Source organism: Pelodiscus sinensis, chromosome 3 (genome assembly GCF_052426305.1).
Source record: "Pelodiscus sinensis isolate ZL-2025 chromosome 3, ASM5242630v1, whole genome shotgun sequence".
In the NCBI taxonomy this organism is placed as follows: Eukaryota; Metazoa; Chordata; order Testudines; family Trionychidae; genus Pelodiscus; species Pelodiscus sinensis.
The window spans coordinates 16,936,203-16,958,461 of record NC_143054.1 but is presented as its reverse complement, the minus strand read 5'-3'; the positions used below and the strand labels follow the sequence as shown (position 1 = coordinate 16,958,461).

The 22,259-nt window shown below is 46.1% G+C and overlaps 1 protein-coding gene across 3 annotated transcripts in view; it reads left to right on the top strand.

Annotated features, from left to right (window-relative positions):
- The window catches only part of KLHL29 (kelch like family member 29), a 581,254-nt gene that overhangs the window by 501,877 nt on the left and 57,118 nt on the right, over positions 1-22,259 (top strand). For all 3 annotated transcript variants that reach the window (XM_089777034.1, XM_075923421.2, XM_075923423.2), the window contains one exon: positions 5,915-6,174. In XM_089777034.1, coding sequence (XP_089633160.1) covers positions 5,915-6,174 — 260 coding nt within the window. The remainder of the gene's footprint in view (positions 1-5,914; positions 6,175-22,259) is intronic.

Sequence of the window (22,259 nt, the reverse complement as noted above, 5' to 3'; positions counted from 1 at the left end):
CACCAAAATAACCTTTCAAATGTCCCAGTAGGATTCAGTAATCTAGATACTACTTACCTCCCTCTGAATTTGTAAGACAGAGAGAAAGACCCCACCCAACAGTCACATTTTTTTTACTGTTCACTGCAATGTTTATTTCCAGCATCTTTCTGTCTTTCTGTTCTTTGAACACTTTGTATTCTGCTAAGTCAACAGCATACACAATGCCAACAATTTCCAGTTATGTTCTGACTGATGCAGCAAAGCCTACACACAGGTTCCAGATGATGGCTGGCTAACTGCTAGTAAACTGGTCAGAAATGGAATGGAATATCTAAGGCATTTCTTCCTCTTCCTCCAGTCTTATGGCTTCGTGGTTGCTATTCCATGGTTGCTATTTTCTAGTGGATCTGAATTCTCTAAAGAATCTAGCATCAAAAGAACTGTAAGCTCTTTCTTGGTACAGAAAACAGGTGCCAGTAGGACACTAAGGGCACATCTAGACTACGTGTGGCTTCTGAAAGAAGATACGCAAATTCAAGCCAAATTTATATATCTTCTTCCATTTTTTTTCCCAGAAGAGGCTTTTCCGATATTTGGCCCATCTACACAGGGCCAAATATTGGAAAAAAAAACCCTCTTTGGAAAGCCTCCTTATTCCTCCTAAAAGGAGGTTTACAGGGGGATTTTGAAAGAGGGGGTTTTTCCTATACAGGCAGTCCCCGACTTACGCGGATCCGACTTATGTCGGATCCGCACTTACGAACGGGGCTTTTCCTCGCCCCGGAGCTCACGGGCGGCGGGTCGCCACCCGTGTCCTCCGGGGCGAGAAAAGCTTCTCCCGGTCTTCCCTGGTCTGCTGGGGGGGTCCAGCAAAGCCACTGGACCCCCCTTCCCCAGCAGACCAGGGACACCCGAGCAAAGCCGCCGCCTGGGCGGCTTTGCTCATTTGCCCGGGAGCAAAGCCGCCTGGTCTGCAGGGAGACGGGGAGCAAAGCTTTGGAGCACGCCCGCAGCGGGACAGCCTGGGCGTGCTTGAGCTGTCCCTATGCGGGCGTGCTCCGCGGCTTTGCTCTCCGTCTCCCTGGTCTTCAGGGAGATGGGGAGCAAAGCCTTGGAGCACACCCGCAGCGGGACAGCCCAAGCGCGCCCGGGGTGTCCCGCTGCGGGCGTGCTCCGTGTCTTTGCTCCCCGTCTCCCTGGTCTGACCAGCAGACCAGAGAGATGGGGAGCAAAGCCTCGGAGCACGCCAGCAGTGGGACAGCCGCGGCGCGCCTGGACTGTCCCGCTGCCCGCGTGCTCTGCGGCTTTGCTCCAGGTCTCCCAGGTCAGCAGACCAGGGAGACGGAGCAAAGCCGTGGAGGACTTGGGCGGTCCCGCCACCCCCGTCTCCCTGGTCTGCTGGGGGGGGGGGGTGCAGCTAGTGCCCCCCCCCCCGCAGACCAGGCTTTTCTTGCCTACCCCTGGGGTAGAGCAACTGGGGGCTTCCGGGTTGGTCCCGCAGCGCCGCTCCGGACCAACCGGGCAGCACCCCAGCTGCTCTGCCCCAGGCGTCCTGATTCAGCCGCTGCTGGTCAGTTTCAGCAGCGGCTGAATCTGGACGCCTGGGGCAGAGCAGCTGGGGTGCTGCTGGGTTGGTCCAGTAGCGGAGGAGCCATGCTGCTGGAGTAACCCAGCAGCACCCCAGCTGCTCTCCCCCAGGCGTCCCCAAGTCAGCCACTGCTGAAACTGACCAGCGGCTGACTACAGGAAGCCCGAGGCAGAGTTGCTCTGCCCCAGGCTTCCTGGAATCAGCCGCTGATCAGTTTCAGCAGCAGCTGACTTGGGGACGCCTGGGTTTCTTAAGTTGAATCTGTATGTAAGTCAGAACTGGCATCCAGATTCAGCCGCGGTTGAAACTGGTCAGTTTCAGCAGCGGCTGACGCCAGTTCCGACTTACATACAGATTCAACTTAAGAACAAACCTACAGTCCCTATCTTGTACGTAACCCGGGGACTGCCTGTACTTGGCCCCGCGTACATGGGCCAAATATTGGAAATCCTCTTCCAGGAATCTGACGAAGTGGGTCTTTGCCCACGAAAGCTTATGCTCCTACACTTCAGTTAGTCAATAAGGAGCCACAGGACTCCTCGCCGCTCTTCTAGGAAAAAAATGGAAGAAGATACGCAAATTTGAGCTGAATTTGCATATCTTCTTTCAGAAGCCACACGTAGTCTAGACGTGCTGTAACAGATTTTTACATAAACCAACCCATGTGTGTCCAAGATAAGTTTCTTACAACTCTCCAGTGTCTCTTTGATGCCCTGTTGAATAGATAGGGAATTTTGGAGTCATTTGGAGAACCAGGCTACCAAACGAGTGAGGAAACTGAAGTACCAGGCAGTTTGAAGATGGGAAAGCGAGACACTCCCAAGGGTCTTATGATCCTTTGGAGGATAAATTACAGTATTATAGATAAGACCAGACGGTATGCCACTCTATGCTTGGGTGAACAAGCAAGAATGGGCTCCTATTAACTAAAATGGATCACAGCCTGTATCAGAGAGGTGTGTTTGTTTGTGCTGATTTTATTAATGCCTAGCTCATATGCTCCATCCTCCCTAAATTAAAAAGACAATATTCAACACAAACAGATGGGCTCTGACACTAATGATTGAACTTCTGTTACATGGGCACCACTGGTCTGCCAAGCAATCTTTCATGCATACTACCAATCTCTGCCTATCTCTCTGCTCGTGCATCCACCCCATCCCCAGATACTTTGAATAAAAGATGGGCTTTGCAGTGTGCCTGGAAGGTTAACAAATACAGATTCTGGCAGATCAACATAGGGAACAAATTCCAAAATGAAAGACATAAATAGAGAATGCCCTGCCAATACAAGTTTCTCTGCTGATCTCAGCTACAACAGTCTGGCAAAGGTGATCTTGTATTTAACCAGGTCTCGGAACATTTAGGAATTCATAGGTTAAAACTGTCATCCTTAAATTTCACCCATAAATCTGTTGGCAGCTATCCTAGAGCAGTCTGTTTAACAACTGATTAATCTAGGGCTGATATAATCTAGGGCTGGATCCCCTGAGGTGCAGCCTTGGACTATGGCACCATAGCATCCCCTTAACTCTCTCCAGCTATCTCGCAATGCCTTGCTAGTGAGCAGCACCCACCAGGTGGTGTTATTGCTTAGCACAACCGCCCCCACCCCACACTAGATTGCATGAATGTTCCCAGAGCCACTCATGAATTACACAGAAAAAGGCACCAGAGTCAAATCCTCCTAGCTCCCAGCATGTACTTCAGGAATATACCATCTAGTGTATTAATTGGTTCACCACTTCATCAGTGAAAAATGGATATCACAGCCCTTTCAAAACCTGAGGCAAATCTGCCACATACTTCACACAAACTCACAGTAAAGATATACAGTAAAACAAATTTACTGACTATAAATATGAATTTTAAGTGATGTTAAATAATAGACAAAAAGTCAGAGTGGTTACCAAAGGAAAAGAAAATATAAGTACACTGTCTGAGCTCTCTATTAGTCTGGGCAACAACTAGATCAAGCAGTTTTTCTCACGCTACTAGATATTCACCCTTGAAATCTGGTTCAATCCCCTGAGTTGGAACCTTCAGTCTTCTCAGTGTTCTGGTTGTTTACAGTGCGGATGCATGAAGGAGGAAGACTAGGCATGGACCCCTGGCTTTGTTTTTTTAACTCTTCGTCCATGTGCTTGGTGAATACAAATCCAGGCATCTCTGGGAACATTGCTGAGTATCCAAGCAAAGTTGAACAATTCCCCTGATGTGGCCTCATCCTGGCGAGTCATTGCATTGTAGCTCCTTTGCTGGACTATGGCTGGTGATGTCTGTTCAACAGCAACCACCCTGTTGTTGGTTACCTCCTTTGTCACTGTTTCTCTAGAATTAGTATGTGGGCACCTACCACCAAATCCACAGCATATTTTAGTGACAATCATGCACTATATTCTCATAACTTCGTATGCATTCATGATATACATATTTACACAAAGAAATGACTTTCAATAGATCATAATCTTTCTGCTGACATCTCACATTATATGCAATATCACAGTTATATACAGATGAGGGATATGTAGGTTACAGGGTGCTCCCCCAAGGTACAGAATGTCACAGGTGGAGCCCCTTGTGAAGTGCTATTCAATCCTAGTCCTTAGTGACAAAGGCATGGATAATCATAGCAAGACCTGAATCAGCAGGAAAATAGTGCTCTCTCTTATTCAGTCATGGATGGAGCAATGGGTTATCCAGCCTCTCTTTGTTGTCTAGGCATCCAGAAGTATCTCAAGATCTAATTAGACACCTATATAATGAACTACTGATGCAAGTACAAGTTGAACCTCTCTAATCCAGGACCCTGGGGATCTGACTGGTGCCGAACCAGGGAATTTGCTGAACCACTGGAGGTCAATATTGTCTAGCAGCATTGCCAACACTTCCACTGCTTATTGGGCTCTTAGAAGACACTTAGGGGTAAATTAGAGCTAAATAACAGCACAGAACATTGAGAGCCAGGACTGGTGGCTATAAGCAAACTTTATGGGACTGCAGGAAACTTGGCCACACCCATGATAAGTGGATGCCCAGCTAGCTAAAATCATGCTAGACCATGGATGTTGCCGGATCAGAGAGTGCCGGATTAGAGCCTGTAATTGGTGTACTCTTTATTTAAAGGTGCTGGTTGTGGAATGAGGTTGCTCCGACAGCAACCTCTGTCCACGGGGAGCTCAGACATACCCCCTAGCCCCCCCAGGGACAGTGGCTGCTGCTGCAAAGCACCCTCTTTCTGCAGCAGGCCCAGGTGCACCTCAGACAAAAGCTGCTGCACGGGATGCTGCCAGGGCCCAGCCTCCCCTTTCTCCTCCCCCCCCCCCACTCTGCTGCCCCTGATAGAAGCAGCAGCACAGGGAGGCAGGCAGCACCGCAGAGCCAGTGCTGGGGGGAATCAGCTTTTAAGCCAGCTCCCCCAGCACTGGCTTCTGCTTCTGCCTCTCTCCTCCCCCCCCCTCACCCCCTCACCTCTGATACAGAGGCAGCAAGGGGGGAAATGCAATTATTCAACTAGATTAACCAGTAAGCCTAGGGTTTTCAGTTAATCGACTAGCTGGCTACTTGTTCACATCTGTACCTTGAATCTTAATAAAATGTTTTCTGTTAATGGCTTGGCTGGAAAAGCTGAGACCCAAGAACCTTTTAGCTCCTCTTGCACAGATTTCCTATTGGTGTTTTTTTTTTCATAGAACTGAGAAACAAAAAGGACAGTAAAGTATACAGCATAGCACAACTTTAACATACGACTACACACTGTGCAGTTACTTCTGTTTGCCAGGAAACAGATAATGCTGTTTCCTTTGTGAATGATTTGCTTTGAAACACGACTACACAACATTTAACTGTATAATCTGTGTTTTGCATTGAGGAATGTCATCACATTCTATAGTAACGTTTCTGTGGGAAATTATTTTATTGGGAGTAGGTTAGTAGCTAAGCAGGACAAAAATGATCATGAAGCAAGTTTAGCATCCTCAAAAACGTCCTCAGAGCCATTTGAATTTATTCTTTCAGCACCTATATTAGAGTTTACTTCTTTGTTGTTTCTTAAAGGAACATGGCAGGCAGTAGAATTAGCAGTGGTCTCACTAGCTGATTTATACCAAGAGGAGGTCCTTAGTAATAAGGTTACACACACACACACACACACACACACACACCCATGTAAAGATGCAGATCTAAAGAAAGTGCATTTGATAGACTATTTCTTTTCATGGTGCCTCACTGGGTTTTATTCAAAGTGAATCAGAGTTATTTATGTTCATAGCATCTATTTCCTTTTGTTATCAGTGAAATCATGCCATTTTATGCATTCAATTATACTTTATTTGCTCCTTTTAGAAAAACAATTGACTGCTAGCAACTGCTTAGGAATATTAGCCATGGCAGAAGCCATGCAGTGCAGCGAGCTATACAACATGGCGAAAGCATATGCCCTGCAAATTTTCCCAGAGGTGGCCAATCAAGAGGAGATCCTTAATATCTCAAAAGATGACTTCATTTCCTACATGTCCAATGACAGCCTGAACACCAAAGCAGAAGAGCTGGTGTACGAAACAGTGATAAAATGGATTAAGAAAGATGCTGCACTGAGAGCTCAGGTAAAAATAATCAGAGAAACCACTCTTTCCTCCATTCTCATAAATACCTTTTTAAAGTAGAAACTATCCCTATGTGATTTTAAATGTAAAATGAATAAAAGATGGGCTTGTGGAGGTAAAAAGAGAGCAAGCAAATCCAGGTTATGCACAAATTGTATTGCCATTTCAGAATCTGCTCTCCCTATCCAATTGTTTAGAATTAAAAGCTGCTCATTTGCTGTACATATGTTACAAATATAGTCTTGGGGTGGTTAGCTGCAGACTTGGTCAAAAATAAATCTTGAAGGTTTATAATTGTATGATATGTTACCTGAGGAAAGTGATACTTTTTTGGTAAGGGATGCACATTCAGTAACAGTAGGAAGCAAAAATCCTTAGTAAATCACAATTTTTTTGTGCTGAATGCTAATAGCATGACCACCTTATAAGTACACTGGTATACAAAATTGTACTGTATCTTTACTGGATATTCAGATACCCCCTTTGGTAGTATATAAATATTTATTAGGGTTAGCTTGTCTGCACCATTTGTCTGACTTATGCAGTTGCCCTTAACTCGTGAAGTTAAATATATTACCTTGCCTAGCACTATCTCGAGATAAGTGTTATAAATAGTGACTGGTTTTGAGGACAATAAAGGTAAAACATTGTCCTTGAGATAGATGAATTATATCGGTGACACTTAAAAGCCTGTCACTCTCCTTAGATATAACTAAATAAGAATTTCAGTTAGTTGATCTTGATAGCTAACTGCAGTGATATGGGGATGTTTGAGTACCTAAACTGATTGTTTGTTTGATCCCCAAACTTAATAATGGGTCAGAATGTTCCCTGTGACAGATGGTCCAGGCTGGGACAGAAGGGAAAATGACTCCCCCGTGTTATTGTCACTTCCCCAGTATCCTGCTGAGCTTCTGTTTGTGTGTTGGGGAGGTGGGATTGGTGAAAGATCAAATTAGGTGATTGGCCATTTCTGGCTATCAGGCTCTGCGTTCTAGGCAGTCATGCCTGGTGGTTAGAGCAATGGTTGAGAGTAGATACCAGGAGCCAAAGCTAGACATAGAGTCAAGACTAGCCTGAGATGGATGTTGAAACCAGGGCCAGAGGACAGGCCATAGGGTCAGAACTGGGGTCAGAAGCCATAGCAAGCCAAATCAGGATCGTAGTTGGAATCCTGATGCAGGTCAAAAGTCAAGCTGGGAGTCAGTTCAAGGGCCTGAGATCAGGAGGCAAGTGTAGGACTGCAGCAGGTCAGGAACAGGGCTGGAATGAGGCAGGAATAAAATACAGACAAGACTAACATGCCCTGGAACAAGACTCAGGCAAGGCTGGGGCAGCAAATCGAGAGCAGGCTGTAGGCCAACACTACGTGGCTGTAGAGAACCCCCTCAAAACTTCTCTCCTCTTCAAATGGGCAATGTACAGGAGTCTTTGGGGGCAACCTTATAGAGTTTTCCTGCCTCTGTGGCCACCTTCTAGGCTTCTGTACTGGAGACAGCAGGGCTGACAGCTATTGTGGGCCTGGGGGCAAGGTGTGGGGGGGTAGTTCTGTGCAACTGGGAGAGATGGACCTTCAAGCGGAAGGGCAGGGCCAACCCTTAGTGCGTCACTGGGCTCTCTCTCCCAGCCATGAGAACCCCACGGAATGACGGAGTGGTGCTCCCGCGGTGTTTGAAAGGGGCCCAGAGCTCCTGGCTGCTGCTATTGCTACAACGCCAGGTCCTTGTGCAATTGCCTCCTTGCCCCGCTCCCACCTCCGTCTGGGTGCCTGGCTGGAGGGGATTGCCTGTCTGGGCAGTATATATTATGAAGATGGTGATTATCGCGAAACATTTATGCAGTGCCGTTGATTTACTGAAATGGGCGCCTTTTTGAACTCCCCCTAGCCTGGGGAAATGTGCAGTGTTAGCGTGTGTTTCTCTGCTTGTTTAAAGTTTGATGAAGACAGTCAGTTCTGAGCAGCTGCTGTACTGAAACCGAACTTAATGGAAACTATGGGATTATTCTCAAGGGAAGTAGTGGAAAGAACCTTGCAGAATGAATCTGTTTCTCTGTCACAAACAGAGAGTGTCAGTCACCATGCAATCTAGGTTATGTTTTCCAGATTGCTAGTTTAAGTATTTCTTTCTGCCTCCTGCTAGGCTGATGTTATGAATTTGTTTTTTAAGTGATGGTTTAGTTTTCCCTCTCACTGCTGCTACTGCCACCTCCACCTCCTCTTCTTTCACTTTTGTGTTGCAGCCACTGGAGTTAGACTTGGGGTGGTTATTGTTGTTGTTTTTTCCAAGTTGCTCTCCTGCTTCTGGAAGAGCTTTTATAGTTCGTGGTGGAAACTTTATTTGTTTCTCCAGATTTCTCACTTTGTTATTTGATTTAATATGTTTTTCTTTCAATTTTTATATGTATCTATAGGGAGATGAATGCTTTGAATAAATTAATGCTAAAGGTTCCAATAATGGGCTGCTTTCCCATCCATTCTGCTGCTAAGCCAGGTTTTAAGGGTGGCTGGCTGGCTGAGCTAACTTTTTCTTACCTCTTCTGTATCCTACTGTATTATATATAAGGCTCTTAGTCAGATAGATGCTTATTTTCTGAAAGCAGAAGCTCTTGCTTTTTAGATTTACCATGAAACACCCTTCTTTAAAATTTTATAATGGCATCTACATTTTCAGAGCTCAGAAACAAATTACTCTGGGGATGCATATAGAGTCAGACTAGCCAGTCTTCTGTCTGATAAAGAGGATCTGTGGAAATGTTGATGACTTCTCTTTCCAGCATGAGAAAGACATAGCCCAGACCTACCAGAGGTACAGTCCCTGAATTCATTGGAAGTCTAGGGTGCTCAGCGCTTTACAGAATCAAACCTACCATTTCTGCCAAGTCTGTTCAGTGTGTGCAAACAGGGAACACTTCTCAAATTGGGAATAGCTATGTCAAGCTGTCTGGAATGGCTCACGACCATGAGTATCAAACACAGGGCAGAATGCTGCAAACCAGGGCACAAACCCCAAATTGGTTGTGAGTATTATATTTGGATTTCACTGACCAAAACCTCAGGTGTGAACTTCTCAAGCACTATAATAGCCTTAACATTAAGTCACTCCTGTCTCTTGCCACTTAGGCATGCCTGACTTTGTGAGAAATGGTCCCTTATATCAAAAGCTGCAACAATATTCAGGTTACTCCCAGTCCCAGGCTATGTCTACATTACAGGCTTCTTGCTCAAGAAGCTTTTTGCGGAAGAGATTTTCCGCAAAAACTTCTTGCCACAAGAGCGTGTTCACACTGCAAAAGCGCATCGAAAAAGTGAAGCGCTTTTGTGCAGGAGAGCGTCCAGACTGCATGGATGCTCTCTTGAACAGAAACTCTGATTGCTATTTACAGAATGTCCACCAGAGCACCTGTGCTTTTTTCGATTGCCTCTTTTTGCGCAAAAAAACCCTGTTCTCCGTCCACACATCCCTTTTTGTGCAAGAGCACTTGCGCAAAAAGAAGTTATTCCTCATAGAAGGAGGAATACCTACACCGGAAAAACCCCTCTGTTCTTTCATTTCACTTGAGCAAAAACGCGGTTGAGGCGTGGACGCTCCGCGAGTTTTTTCACAAAAACAGCACTACATTCTGTAGTGTAGACCTAGCCCCAGAGACCAGTCACTTACGCCAGGTTAGTGGTTCTCAGCCCACAGGCTGCTTGGTGCCCAGTCAGCACACAGCTGCAGCACATGTGACATATTCAGAATTATACAGGTAGTATGTACATTGCGTGACTGTATCCTATATAACACATAGTGAGCTGCATATGCACCCACAGTGGTAAATAAGTTTAAATCAATGTGCCAGGTCATTTGTATCTAGATCTCTCATCAAAGTTAACATTTATATCTAATTCTATAATAAACTATCGGAAGATTTATGAACTAAGAAAAAGAAGTGAAAGTTATTTAAAAAAGTTTAAAGAAGGTAAATATACACATGAGTACAGTCTTAAGTTTCAAAAGTTATAGAAGTTTCTATAATAAGCAAGCTCTCTAAGTCCTTCAGGGCTAATCCAGGCCAACCACTGGGAATCCTTTGCTCATGCTTAGTCATACTTGTCTTTCAGGCTACGTCTACACTCTGGGTTTTCCCGGAAGAGGCAAAGCAAATAAAGCGCGTATTAGCATTTTCTCGTGCTTCATTTGCATAATCTCTTCCGATCTGTTTTTGCTCAAGGGGTTTTTGTGCAAAAACAAGCAGTGTGGACATTTCCTTTTTGCTCAAGATCCTTATATCTCCGGCATAAAGATAGTTTTTTCTTGACAGGGATATTTTTATTGCCTTCCCTCAAAGTTCAAGATGATGAGCCGAGTTCATGTGCACACTTGCTTTTTATTGTGAGAAACGGGGGGCAATAATAAAGTATTTTGTCCTCTGATGTTGCACTATTGTTTGTCTGGTGTACTGGGGCATGTTGTTGTTGTTGGACAAAAAAGGCAAACTAAGAATTTCACTCTTTATAAGTCTTCTATTTTGGCTGGATAAACAGTTGTACAGTTACAGAGCAAACACATTATCCTATAACATGGGATACAGATATTATAGGTGAGATCAATGCATGCAACAACTTAGAAGTCTAAACACTAAACATGGTTTTTCATATAAATTTAATACCTGCTTTAACAATATTAACATAGGTGAGCCAAACTAATTCATTTATGTATTTGTCAGAGTTCAGTTGAAGCCTAGGGGCTTAGCATGAGCCTGGTTTGGCAGCATCACAGGATACTCTAACCCAGGGCTACTCAACTTTGGAAGCTCCGGGGGCCACAATGATACTCACAGCACATACTGAGGGCCGCAACTTAAGTGTGGTGGCATATACATGCAAATAGATATGCAAATATATGCAACTAGCTTATTTCACACTGACAGGCATGAATATAAAGCACTTCCCACAATGCCCCGGTGCTCCAGGCACCTCCTCCCTGGGGGCTAGAAACGCCGACACCTTGTACCCCTCTGTTCCAGCAAGCCTGGCCGCTTGCGCCTTTCAGTTTTCACCCCGCCTGGAAGACGCCTCACCGTTGTGAAGCGTATTCCCAGTGGAAGCCATGTTCAAAGGAACCGACCCGCGAGCCGCATGTTGAGCCCTCCGTAAACCCAAACCACCCCACGGGCCACAAACAAACAGGACGCGGGCCACATGCAGACCGCAGGCTGCATGTTGAGTAGCCCTGCTCTAACCAGTGGGTGTAAGGCACCACAGAACCTACTTTGGTAACCAACCAGTGAAACCACAAAAGTGAGGGCCCATGAACCAAGAGCCAGTTGATGTGCTGATTCTGGGCAATCTCTACTAGCAGCGGTCCTCTGGAGCTCCTGCTACAAATTAAAAATCCTCTGGGAGATACAGTGCCACCCTCCCCGCTGTCCGTCACTAAGGGTGAGTCCTGGCAGGGGTGCAGCTAGCCGAGGATCTGCAGGAATCTGGGGGAGAGTATGAAGGCCATGCTCTGTAAACCACTATATTCTATTCTGTATTGTCTCTGGAGGTGGTGTCATATATGTGCATGAGGCTTTCTGAAGATACATCAAGACAAGGTCTTTGCCCGGAAGCACTTGCAGCGTAATTCACAAAGCCAACATAGTGAGTAAAGGCAGGTGTCTGGTTACAGAGTGAGCTGAGTTTTACATCCCTTTTTCTCCTTCTACGGTGCATCTCTCCAGGATGGAACTCTGTGGTTCAAGTGGTCTGGGACTGCATCTCTGGGCAGCAATCCCCCTATTTCCCCACCATTTTAAGTCAGCAGGCCAAGCTCTGTTTGGCACTTGTAAGCCCTTTTCCTCAGGGAACCTCTGGCAACAGCTGGTTAAGGTGATTCAAATGCTGCTTGTTCAAAGCAAATCATCATTATTCAGCCAGAGGTACATCGCAGGCAGAGCAAAGAGTAGAACAACAAAAGGCCTATATCTCTGGTTCCTACCTGCACCTCATTTTATCCTTGCAAGTGCTGGGTGAGTTCCACTTAGTCCAGACATCCCAACTCCTGGACAGGGAGGAACAGGCTACCTGCTGCATCTTCTCCCTCGCTGTGTGTTTCTGTCACCATCTCCCTCAGGCAGCTGCTGGAAGGCCACGCAGACCTCCTTCCTTACCAGGCCTGGGGGCACTTTAATGGTTTAGTTTCCCCTTTGAGCCTAGACTCAGGAATGGAAGTCATAAACCAAGATATTTTGGCCTTGGAAAGGATTCAGAAAAGGACAACTAAAACGATTAGGGATTTGGAATGGGTCCCATATGAGGAGAGGTTAAAGCGACTGGGACTCTTCAGTTTAGAAAAGAGGAGACTGAGGAGGGATATGATAGAGGTCTATAAAATCATGAGTGGCGTGGAGAGGGCGGATAAAGAAAAGTTATTTATTAGTTCCCATAATAGAAGAACTAGAGGACACCAAATGAAATTAATGGGTAGCAGGTTTAAAACTAATAAAAGGGAGTTCTTCTTCACACAGCGTGTAGTCAACCTGTGGAATTCCTTGCCAGAGGAGGCTGTGAAGGCTAGGACTATAATAGAGTTTAAAGAGAAGCTAGATAATTTCATGGAGGTTAGGTCCATAAAAGGCTATTAGCCAGGGGATAGAAATGGTGTCCCTGGCCTCTGTTTGTCAGAGGCTGGAGAAGGATGGCAGGAGACAAATCACTTGATCATTATCTTCGGTCCACCCTCTCTGGGGCAACTGGTGCTGGCCACTGTCAGCAGACAGGCTACTGGGCTAGAAGGACCTTTGGTCTGACCCAGTACGGCCGTTCTTATGTTCTTAGCCAGATTGGTGGAAGGTTGGCAGGGGTGTAACCCACACACATACTGGGTGTCGTGTGGTGGCACTGAGACCACTTACAGAGAGAATTATGAGGCTGCGCCACAGCCTTGCCTGAGAGGCAGCTGGCTTTTAGCTCATAGGGTAGAGGCTCATGCACTAAGCTCCAAATGTCCCAGGTTCAGTTCTGCCTGTCAGTATTACAGGCACATTCCCTACCTTGTTCCCTTAAGGAACTTTATTTCTGTCATTGGCTTACTCCTGTTCGACCCCTCCTCCCCTGCCACACCTGAACGGTCTCCTTTGATCCAACTCCATGCAGTCAGGCAGGATTATCTCAATCAAGAGAACTAAGGTGATATTTATTTTAAAAAAATACACAGATCTCTTCATTCTCCACAGCGGGGAGTAAGTAGGGTGACAGCACCAGGGAGAAAAAACTCTTTGGAAAGCTGCTATTGCTTGTGCACTAGCTTCGCTGTAATCACCAGCGTCCCTGCATTATATTAGCTTTGGGGAGGGGGATCAGAGGGAGGTAAATATTCAAAGGCACAAATGGGATTTAGTCCCCTATTCTCATTGAAAGAGAATGAGGACTGGGTGCCCAACTGTTCTTTGTGCCTTTGAAAATCTCCTCCTTGGATATCAAATTCTTTTTTAGTGTTGTTAATCCTCTTATGGCCAGGCTCAGAGTGGCACTGGGGACTCCTGAAGGGACATGGACGGTGAGAAGCAAGGTGAAATAGTCTCGCCGGTTTTAATTCTGTAAAGTGTGCCATTTAGGAGTCTTGCAGGGCTCTATAAAAGAGCTGTACCGCTTTACTGAAAACAGCTTCTGAGATGTGCTACAAAGGGAGAGTAACAGAGCTTTTAAAGGTCACCGATCTGTCTACATAAGACAGTGAGCTCCAGTAATGAAATATTCATTAAACTAATATTTGGTAAATAACTGTACCCCAGCGTTTTGGAACGGTATGCCAGCTGCATATGGCAACATTTACAGAACTATTTCAGCTCTGCTGGTAATGCAGTTGCATAAAATCAATCTAAATGAGAAAAATAGCATTTGATGTCAGGCTACTGACTGGTTAGGTAATTTCATTTCCTATGGCAGTGGAAGCAGACCACAGGTTGTAGCACTTCCTTTTGGTTATTTCTTACTTGCTGGAATGCCTGCAACAGACTGATACATCTAGAAAAGTGGGATTTCCTGGTTTTCTGTTTGTTTCTCTTCTTGACTGATTAATGAGATGGTAGGTTTATCAGGGTAATTATTCCTTTTAGTCTTAGTTTAACTCTGGGGAGCTCATGCAAAATATGTATTACATATTGTGACACTGTCGTCTGGAATGTATCATGGTGGTCAGAACATAGGTGCCAGAAACACTTGTGCTCTAGTCTTAGCTTAGCCATAGACTCACTATGTGGACTTGAGTAACCAGTTTGCCTACCACCACTTCCCTCTCTGTAAAATGTGGGGGAGGAGAACACCGATCACAGTGAATGTTGAGAGGATATACAGGATTCTCAATTAGTGCACACCAGTGCTGCTGGGCTAACGGTCAATGGATTTATATCAATACACTCAAGTTGAAGATCTGCCCCAATATCTATTCAAAGACATTGAAGATCTAACATAGCAGGCCTGTATAAAGGGTGGTGCAAAGAGTGCGAACACCCCCCCATGGTTCCCCAAGTAAGCATAAGAGGGCTCCGTGGCTCAAGCTCAGCCCTCCTCCCCCCATATCAGGGAGCCTGCGCTGGTACTCCAGGCTTGCCAGTCCTCCCCGCCTCCCCTGTGAGGTTGGAGCGCCAGCACCAGCTTCCTGTTGGTGGGAGAGAAAGCCCCGAGCCTTGCTGCATGATCCAGCTTGTGGGGAAGAAGTGCTCCCTCTCCCCCTGTCCTGGTTGGGGCTGGAGGCTTTCCCTGCTGCTCCCATTGGTCAGAATCCCATCAATGGGAGCAGTGGGAGGTGGTGTCTGGGACTGGTATAGGGTGCAAAGGCAAGTAAATATCCCCTTTCCCCACATTCCCAGCCCCTGCACACTCAACCCCCTCAACCATCCCTCTGGCAAGACCTCCCACTGCACCCTGTTCCTGCACCCTCCCTCCTGGCCAGACACCTATCCCCAGCCTGCTCCTGCACCCTTCCCCCTGGCCAGACGCTTACTTCCAGCCCGCTCCTGCATCCTGTCCTGCTCCTGCACCCTCCCCCTTGACTACGCACTGCACCTTCCCTTGCTCTTTCGTCCTCCCCCTGGCCAGACACCCCACTCCCAGACTGCTTCTGCACCTTCTTCCCATCCAGACTTTGCACCCTCACCTTCTACTGCACCTCACCTTCCGCCAAGATCCTGCACTCCCATTCCCCTCAGTGGCAGTCCTGAACCACTCACTGAACCCCCCATTTTTGTCTCAAACCCAAAGCCTAGGGGGTCCACAAAATCCATGAGTCCTAGAACCCCAGAAGAGTAAATCTGGCCTATGGGAAGCCCTGAACCTCAGTCCTCCCCAGAGGACTGAAGTGTCTTAGTAGGGAGCCTCAACAGTGAGGGTTGGGAAGAGCACTGTGTTGCAGGGGGATGGGCGGGTGGGACTGGTGGTAGTGTGGCAGGACAAAGGGAACAATGCTTCGCCCCACCCATGAGGAGAGGCCTGGACCTGGTCTCTCTGGCCGGAAGTCCCATTTGCACTCACCCAGTGCTGACCTCGCTGAGCAGATAGAGCAGCAACAGGCAGACGTGGCCAAGGGAGCGGGGGGCCATGGTGGGTCACGCTGCCTGCCATGAACCCCAGGAGGTAATTTCTATAAAACCTTTATTACTGTATCAATTTTTAGTATGTTATAACAAAATAATTTTATCAATCACTGTTTCCACTCAAATGTTTCATTAACCTCTCTTAGGCACACTCATTGCATAACTATTTTGAACTGCTTCATATTTCAAAAAAATTGCAGTCCACGTCTACCGAAAAAGCACACACACACCCCGAGAAATTCCTGCGTACGGACCTGCATAGTAAATATATTATCTAGCCAGAGTGCCATGTGATCCACCCAGACATGATAATATGCCTTTCTTTTTGAAAAAGCACAGTTTAACAGCAAAATGTCCAGTTATAAAATGAAATGTCTTACCCATAAAAAAATTAATGAGCTGTCTGCAAACTTGTGTCCTCAGAGAAAGCTCTGTCTAAATAGTATCCTAATGGTACCTGAGAACCAGAGATGTGTAGACAAATTGAAGGTAATTTAGAGAAGAACAAAACAAATGATTAAAGGACTAGAGGAATTGATTTTGAGGGAAAGATTAAAAGGATTGAATATGCCTGACTTGGTCTAACAACAGCTAAAGGGGGATAACTGTCTACAAGTATTTGAAGAGGAAAGGAGAGGAATTACGTAGGGTGGTGCGAGGGAGCATGACTACTGCTGAGGGGACGGGATAAAATTGAGAGAAAGGAAATGCAGGCCGAATGGACGCCAGTAATTGTAGTGGCTACGACTCATAGAAGGGGAAGAAGATGTGGAGATGGAAAAGTGGCATTATGTCTAAAGCTATAAATTACCAATGAACTACTACCTTTTGACAATTAAAGAGAATGGCAATAAAATTACATGGATTAGGATGCAAGGAATGACAAAGAAACAGTGTGTTTCTGGAAGAAAGAAAAATGGGCATCTCTCAAGGCCTATGACTACACTGCAGGCTTTTTGCGCAAGAACTGTTTTGTGCAAGAATTCTTGCACAAAAGGTCTTGCGCAAGAGCGCATCCACACTGCCATGTGCTTTTGCACCAGAGATATGCTATTGCGCAAGAGCGTCCATAGCAGTGTGGACGCTCTCTTGCACAAGAAAGCTCTGATGGCCATTTTAGCCATAGGGGTTTCTTGTGCAAGAAACCCCTGTTGCCCGTCCACACTGCCTTCTTGCTCAAGAGCTCTTGCTCAAGCATTGAACTCTTGCTCAAGGCTTATTCCTCATGGGAATGTCTATACTAGAGTGTTATTTCAAAATATCTTAATTCGAAATAGTTAATTCATAATAAGTTATTTCAAAATAGTGCGTCTATACACAAAATGCAATTCGAAATAGCATTTTGCTAAATTGAAATAGCACGTCCACACAGCGGTCGAGGGCGCGGTGCAGTGCAGGGTTCTCAGTGCCCCCAGGTGCTGCTCTCGATACCCCTGCAGTGTTCGGCTGGTCCTCCTGCGGAGCCCTCATATGCGAGAGCATGTCCCAGGCAGAGTGGTGTGCCCTGCCCGTGCAGCTGGTGCAGCTGTGGAGAAAGAAAAGAAATGGTCAGTTCTCCCTGGGGACACAGTGGGTGAAGCCCAGCCCCGCTCTGCAAGGCGAGGATGACCGTTCCCTGAACCGTCAGAGCCGCTGTGCTTGCACAGAGGCCATGGTCGGAATGTCCGGCTATCCCGGGAGTGGGAGCTGCCCCGAGACCGCACCCATGCCCCTGTGCTGTGTATAGTGTGGCCAAGGTCAGGGGGAGATGTCCCCTCCCCCTGTGTAGAGGGGGCTTGTGAAGGGACGGCGTCCTGCTGTGTCCCATCCCGGGGGGTCAGGAGCATGTCAGGTCTCTTCACACATGTGTGAGGCTATCAGGCCACGGCCCCTGTGTGGCACACAGCTGGAGCCACCTGCCCAGGGGTGGCACGGCACATGCTCACACGTGTACAGGTTGCTGCATGATCCGTGGTAAGCAAGGCCTATGCGCGCAGTCCCTGGTCTCTCTCCCACCACCCCACCACCACCCCCAGGAAGGGGACAGTGATGGCACTTACATGGTGTGGCCTCCCCGGACGACCCTGGTGACTCGGCTGCTGGGACAGCTCAGGTGTCCGGCCGGCATGGCACCCTAGCTGACCCCTGGCTCCACGGCTGCCCCTTCGAAAGGCACACAGGCGGCATTTTAAAGGGGCAGCCACCACACAGCTGATCCACGGATCTGCTGTGCAGCGGCCACCCCTTTGAAAAGCCGCCTTGTGGTTTCAAAGTGGCAGTGCCTCTATCTCATAGAGGCAGCAAAGGGGGGTATATTGACTAGTCAACTACTCAAAATACAATCCGATAAGCAAATGCTTATCTGATAGTCGACTAGTCTTTTACATCCTAACCTCACACACACCCTCCCTCTGAGACTCCGCACCTCCATCCTGCTCCTGCAGCCTTGCTTTTGACCAGACTCCCCACCCTCAGTTCGCTCCTGCAGTCTACCTCTCAGCAAGACTCCGACCCTGAGCCTGCTTCTGTTTCCTCTCTTTCACCCAGATCTTGTATTCCCACCCTCTCCTGCACCCATTTTGTCATCATAGGTGGTTTGCTGGTGGTCTAGGGAAAGATTTACATTGAGCAAGGTGGGCCACGGGCCAAAATGTTTGAGAACCACTGGACTAAGACATCAATCCTGCAAGCACATAACACATGCAGAGTGTCTGTATGTGTGAGATTACTTTTACAGCAGGTAGTCACACGTGTATGTCCGTGGCAGAATCATGAAGAGACCCGACTCCCAAGTCATCCAGTCCAAACATTTGCTCCCACTCTATGCTTTTCTGAATGAAGTTCAGGTTGCATTATAAATAAGAAAAAAAATCTTTGTATGTGTGTATCACTATGCGGTATGTGTCAGAAGCACTCTTCCTTTTCAAAGCACGTTACCAACAATTATTGAATCTTGACAGCATATCTTTGTGGTACATATTTGGGTATGTCTAGGCTACATGGCTCCATCGACGGAGCCCTGTAGATTAGGTTTCTAGACATAAGAAAATGAAGCGACGATTTAAATAATCGCCGCTTCATTTACATCAAAATGGCTGCTGTGCTGTGCTGTGCTGTGCTGTGCTAATCAGCTGTTTGGCGGCACAGCACAGTAGTCTGGACGCTCCGTGGTCAACAAGGGAAGCCCTTGTAGACCTCCCCGTTATGCCTTGTGGAATGAGGCTTCCCTTGTCGACTGCGGAGCATCCAGACTGCGCCGCTGTGCCGCCAAACAGCTGATCGGCACAGCGCAGCAGCCATTTTTATGTAAATGAAGCGGCGATTATTTAAATTGCCGCTTCATTTTCCTATGTCTAGTAAATTAATCTACATGGCTCCGTCGACGGAGCCATGTAATCTAGACATACTCTAAGTGTGTACAGGTGGGAATGTAGGTATATATTTATAACCGGAACAAATGAAATGCCAATTGCTGGTTGTTGTTTCATTTGTTACTTTTGGAGGACATTCATTTTGGTAGAGTTTAGTCAGCAGAATAAGAAGTTTGTGATAAGATTCTTTTTTACAAATGTCTGAGTGTGAGCAAAATTCTGAGTGCAATGAATTAATGATTCATCGTCCTGTGTGCTTAAATATAGCTTTATCACATTACATCCAGAAACACATGTTCACGTGCTGCTCCTCAAATGCTTTAGAGCACAGGATAACAGCTCCTGTTCTCAGTGCTGATGACATGATAGTGTTTAGTCAGCTGTGCGGCCATAAAGATGTCATATTAAAACTTCATTTCGAGAAGTGAGGCGGGTGCTACGTCTCCGCTTGCTGTGCCTGGGATTTCAACACGGAGATCCCTCCCACTGAGACACTGTATGAGTCCAGAGTCTGCGAACCAGACTTTATTCCAAATGTTCATCTCATTACATTATAAGGGTTCCAGCTACAATGATACTCAAGCTTTATAGTTAGTGGATTTTCAGTTCAAACAAATGGAACCAATGCAGGCTAATAGTAGACAAAAGCTGTGCACACTGGAGAGCGGAAATTTTATTTGGACTTGTCCTAATACTGATAAATTTGGAAGAGATTACCAGAAACAGTGCATGCCCTTTAGGTACCCATGGGGAATCTGCCTTGAAGTGCCTACAAAGGTAGCACTATGGTGCCCCCAAAATAAAGGCTTTGCTTTCTTCTAGTGATGCTTCAAATCAGCAACTGGTGTTGCTGTCTCTGAGAGCAGAGAGTGCTCAAGAACTCTGTTTAAACTTTCAAAAAAGAATCTGTTCCCAATGGGTATTACATTTGTATACCTGCACTTTGTAGAGGCTTTTTTGTGTTGTGTAGGGAATCTAGTTCAGATGAGCATGGAGGATTTCCATCAGCAGCTGGAAGATGGGGACAGGTCAAGACTCTTGCCTGGCACTAGCCCAGTGTGCCCTGTCTGTTTGGTACTGAAAAAGTCTTGATTCCTAGCATTCATTGCCAGCACAATTCATCATCTGACCGTCAATCTAGGAATTAAGGGATAACCTCTCCCTTTTCAAAACATGCACCCTCTACAGGCCTTTGTGTGTTATTGTTGGTGTAGCATTGCTGTCATTTCAGGACCGCTGAGTTTCTGCTGCACCCGTCAGATTATAGTTTTTTATTTTGTCTCTAAATTCTGGTTGAATTTGAACCTAGTCTCTGTGTGAGAGGGCAGAGAAATCTTTTTAAGGCTGTGGTGATTAATCTTCTTATTTTCTGTGATAAATTGAATGTACTCTTAGTTTAGTTTAAAAATATTAGGAAGACTCTTAGAATTATACATAAACAGCTGATACAGCAGTTTGTTGCACTAAAAACCTTAATAGGAACAATTTTACTTCTGTATTTGTACTTCTGCTAAAATATGTTTCTTTAGGCAGCTAGCACAAAGGGTCTTTTGTATGAAAGAATAGTAAAACAGAGAGAGAGAGGAGCTAGAAAGCATCAGGGAAACATTATTTTGACCTCTCTGGGCATTACTTCAAAAATGTCAAAAATCTTGATAGCTTTCCAGTGTAATATTTAAGGAGCAGGAAATTTGATTCTGCAACAGAAAACATATTTCCTAAAACTAACTGTGTGTTATTGTGACCATAGCTTAAGCAGAAACACAGTGATAATTCATTAAAGAATACATACAAGGATGTTACTAGCTTGGGGGTTTGTGAGTGAAAAGCATTTTTTTAAAAAATCTGATAATGAAGAGAGTTTTGAAAGCGCATTTTCTATAAATTGCTAATACAGATATATTTACTAGGGAAAGAGAGATCACCAAAAATTCAGTGAAGTAAACATCCTTATTCAAATCACCCAGCAATTGCACGCACAGATCTCAAAATTTGTATCTCTGACTACTCAGTTTATACTTGCCTTCAGAGAGTAGGAGATGTGTGTTCTAAAATTTGTAACCACAGTTGAACTGCAGGCACAAACTGCAATCACAAAGATGGAGGCTGCTCTTTGAACGTTTTGCCGTATCCATTTTGAAGTGTCCTTCACATCTAAAAAAATAATAATAATAATTGATAAATGTAAAAGAGAACCATAGAAGTTTTATCTACTGTATATTTGAGAGAGTTCGTCTGTCTGTGCATCTTTGTGTCTGCTGGTGTCTGTCTGCCTGTTCAAGAGCTCCTCCTATATGGCATGAGCTAGGGACACCGTATTCTGTATGCAGCTCCCTCTTATCATAACTTAAAGCGAGGTCAGGGTGCTAGGACAGTGGGATGTGCCTGAAATGTGACTGTCTCCCATGAAACGGAATGGGAGGGCTCATCCAGTAGGGACAGTTATAATGTTTAATGACCACAGTGAGGCAGCAAAGGGCCAGAATGGGAACTGAGACATCTATAAACCCACTGGGCCAGCAGAGAGCAGGAGTGCAGGGATGGAGAAAGGAACAACTATCTACTATATATTTGAGAGAGATTGTTTGTGTGTCTGTCCACCAGCTAGGGAACGTCCACCCCACCCCTGACTGTGCCCTCTGCAGCAGCCAAGGACAGGTGCTTCTCACCTGGCCCCAACCCCAGACCTCAGGAGAACCAGGCGGACAGGTTGGGGCAAGCCCCCACAGCCCAACCCCCTCTCCTCACCTGGAGCCTGTCCCTGGTCCCCAAAAAGAGCACCAGAAAGGCTGAGCAGGGCAAGTGGTGGGTCGGAGCAGAGTTGGGTAGGGGATGGGTAGACCTGGATAATAAGTGGGTGGTCCACTCAGTCCCACCTGTGGCTATGCCACTGGCCTCATCTCCAGCTCCGCTCCGGAGCAATGATTTAAATGAAGAAAAACAAAAATTATTTCAATTAAGGACCCAAGCGACACCAGGCAAATCTTCCATACTTGCATAAGGAGCCAAGGAAGGAGAAAGAAAAGGAAGAAACGCAAATTACAGATGGTAAGAAGGTTGACACGCTTAATAGCTCTTATTCCAATCTTCAATAAAAAGGATAATGGTAACAAGATATATAACACAATCATAGCTAACGAAGCTATGAAGCAGTCACAAGGCAGAATCAGAAAGGAA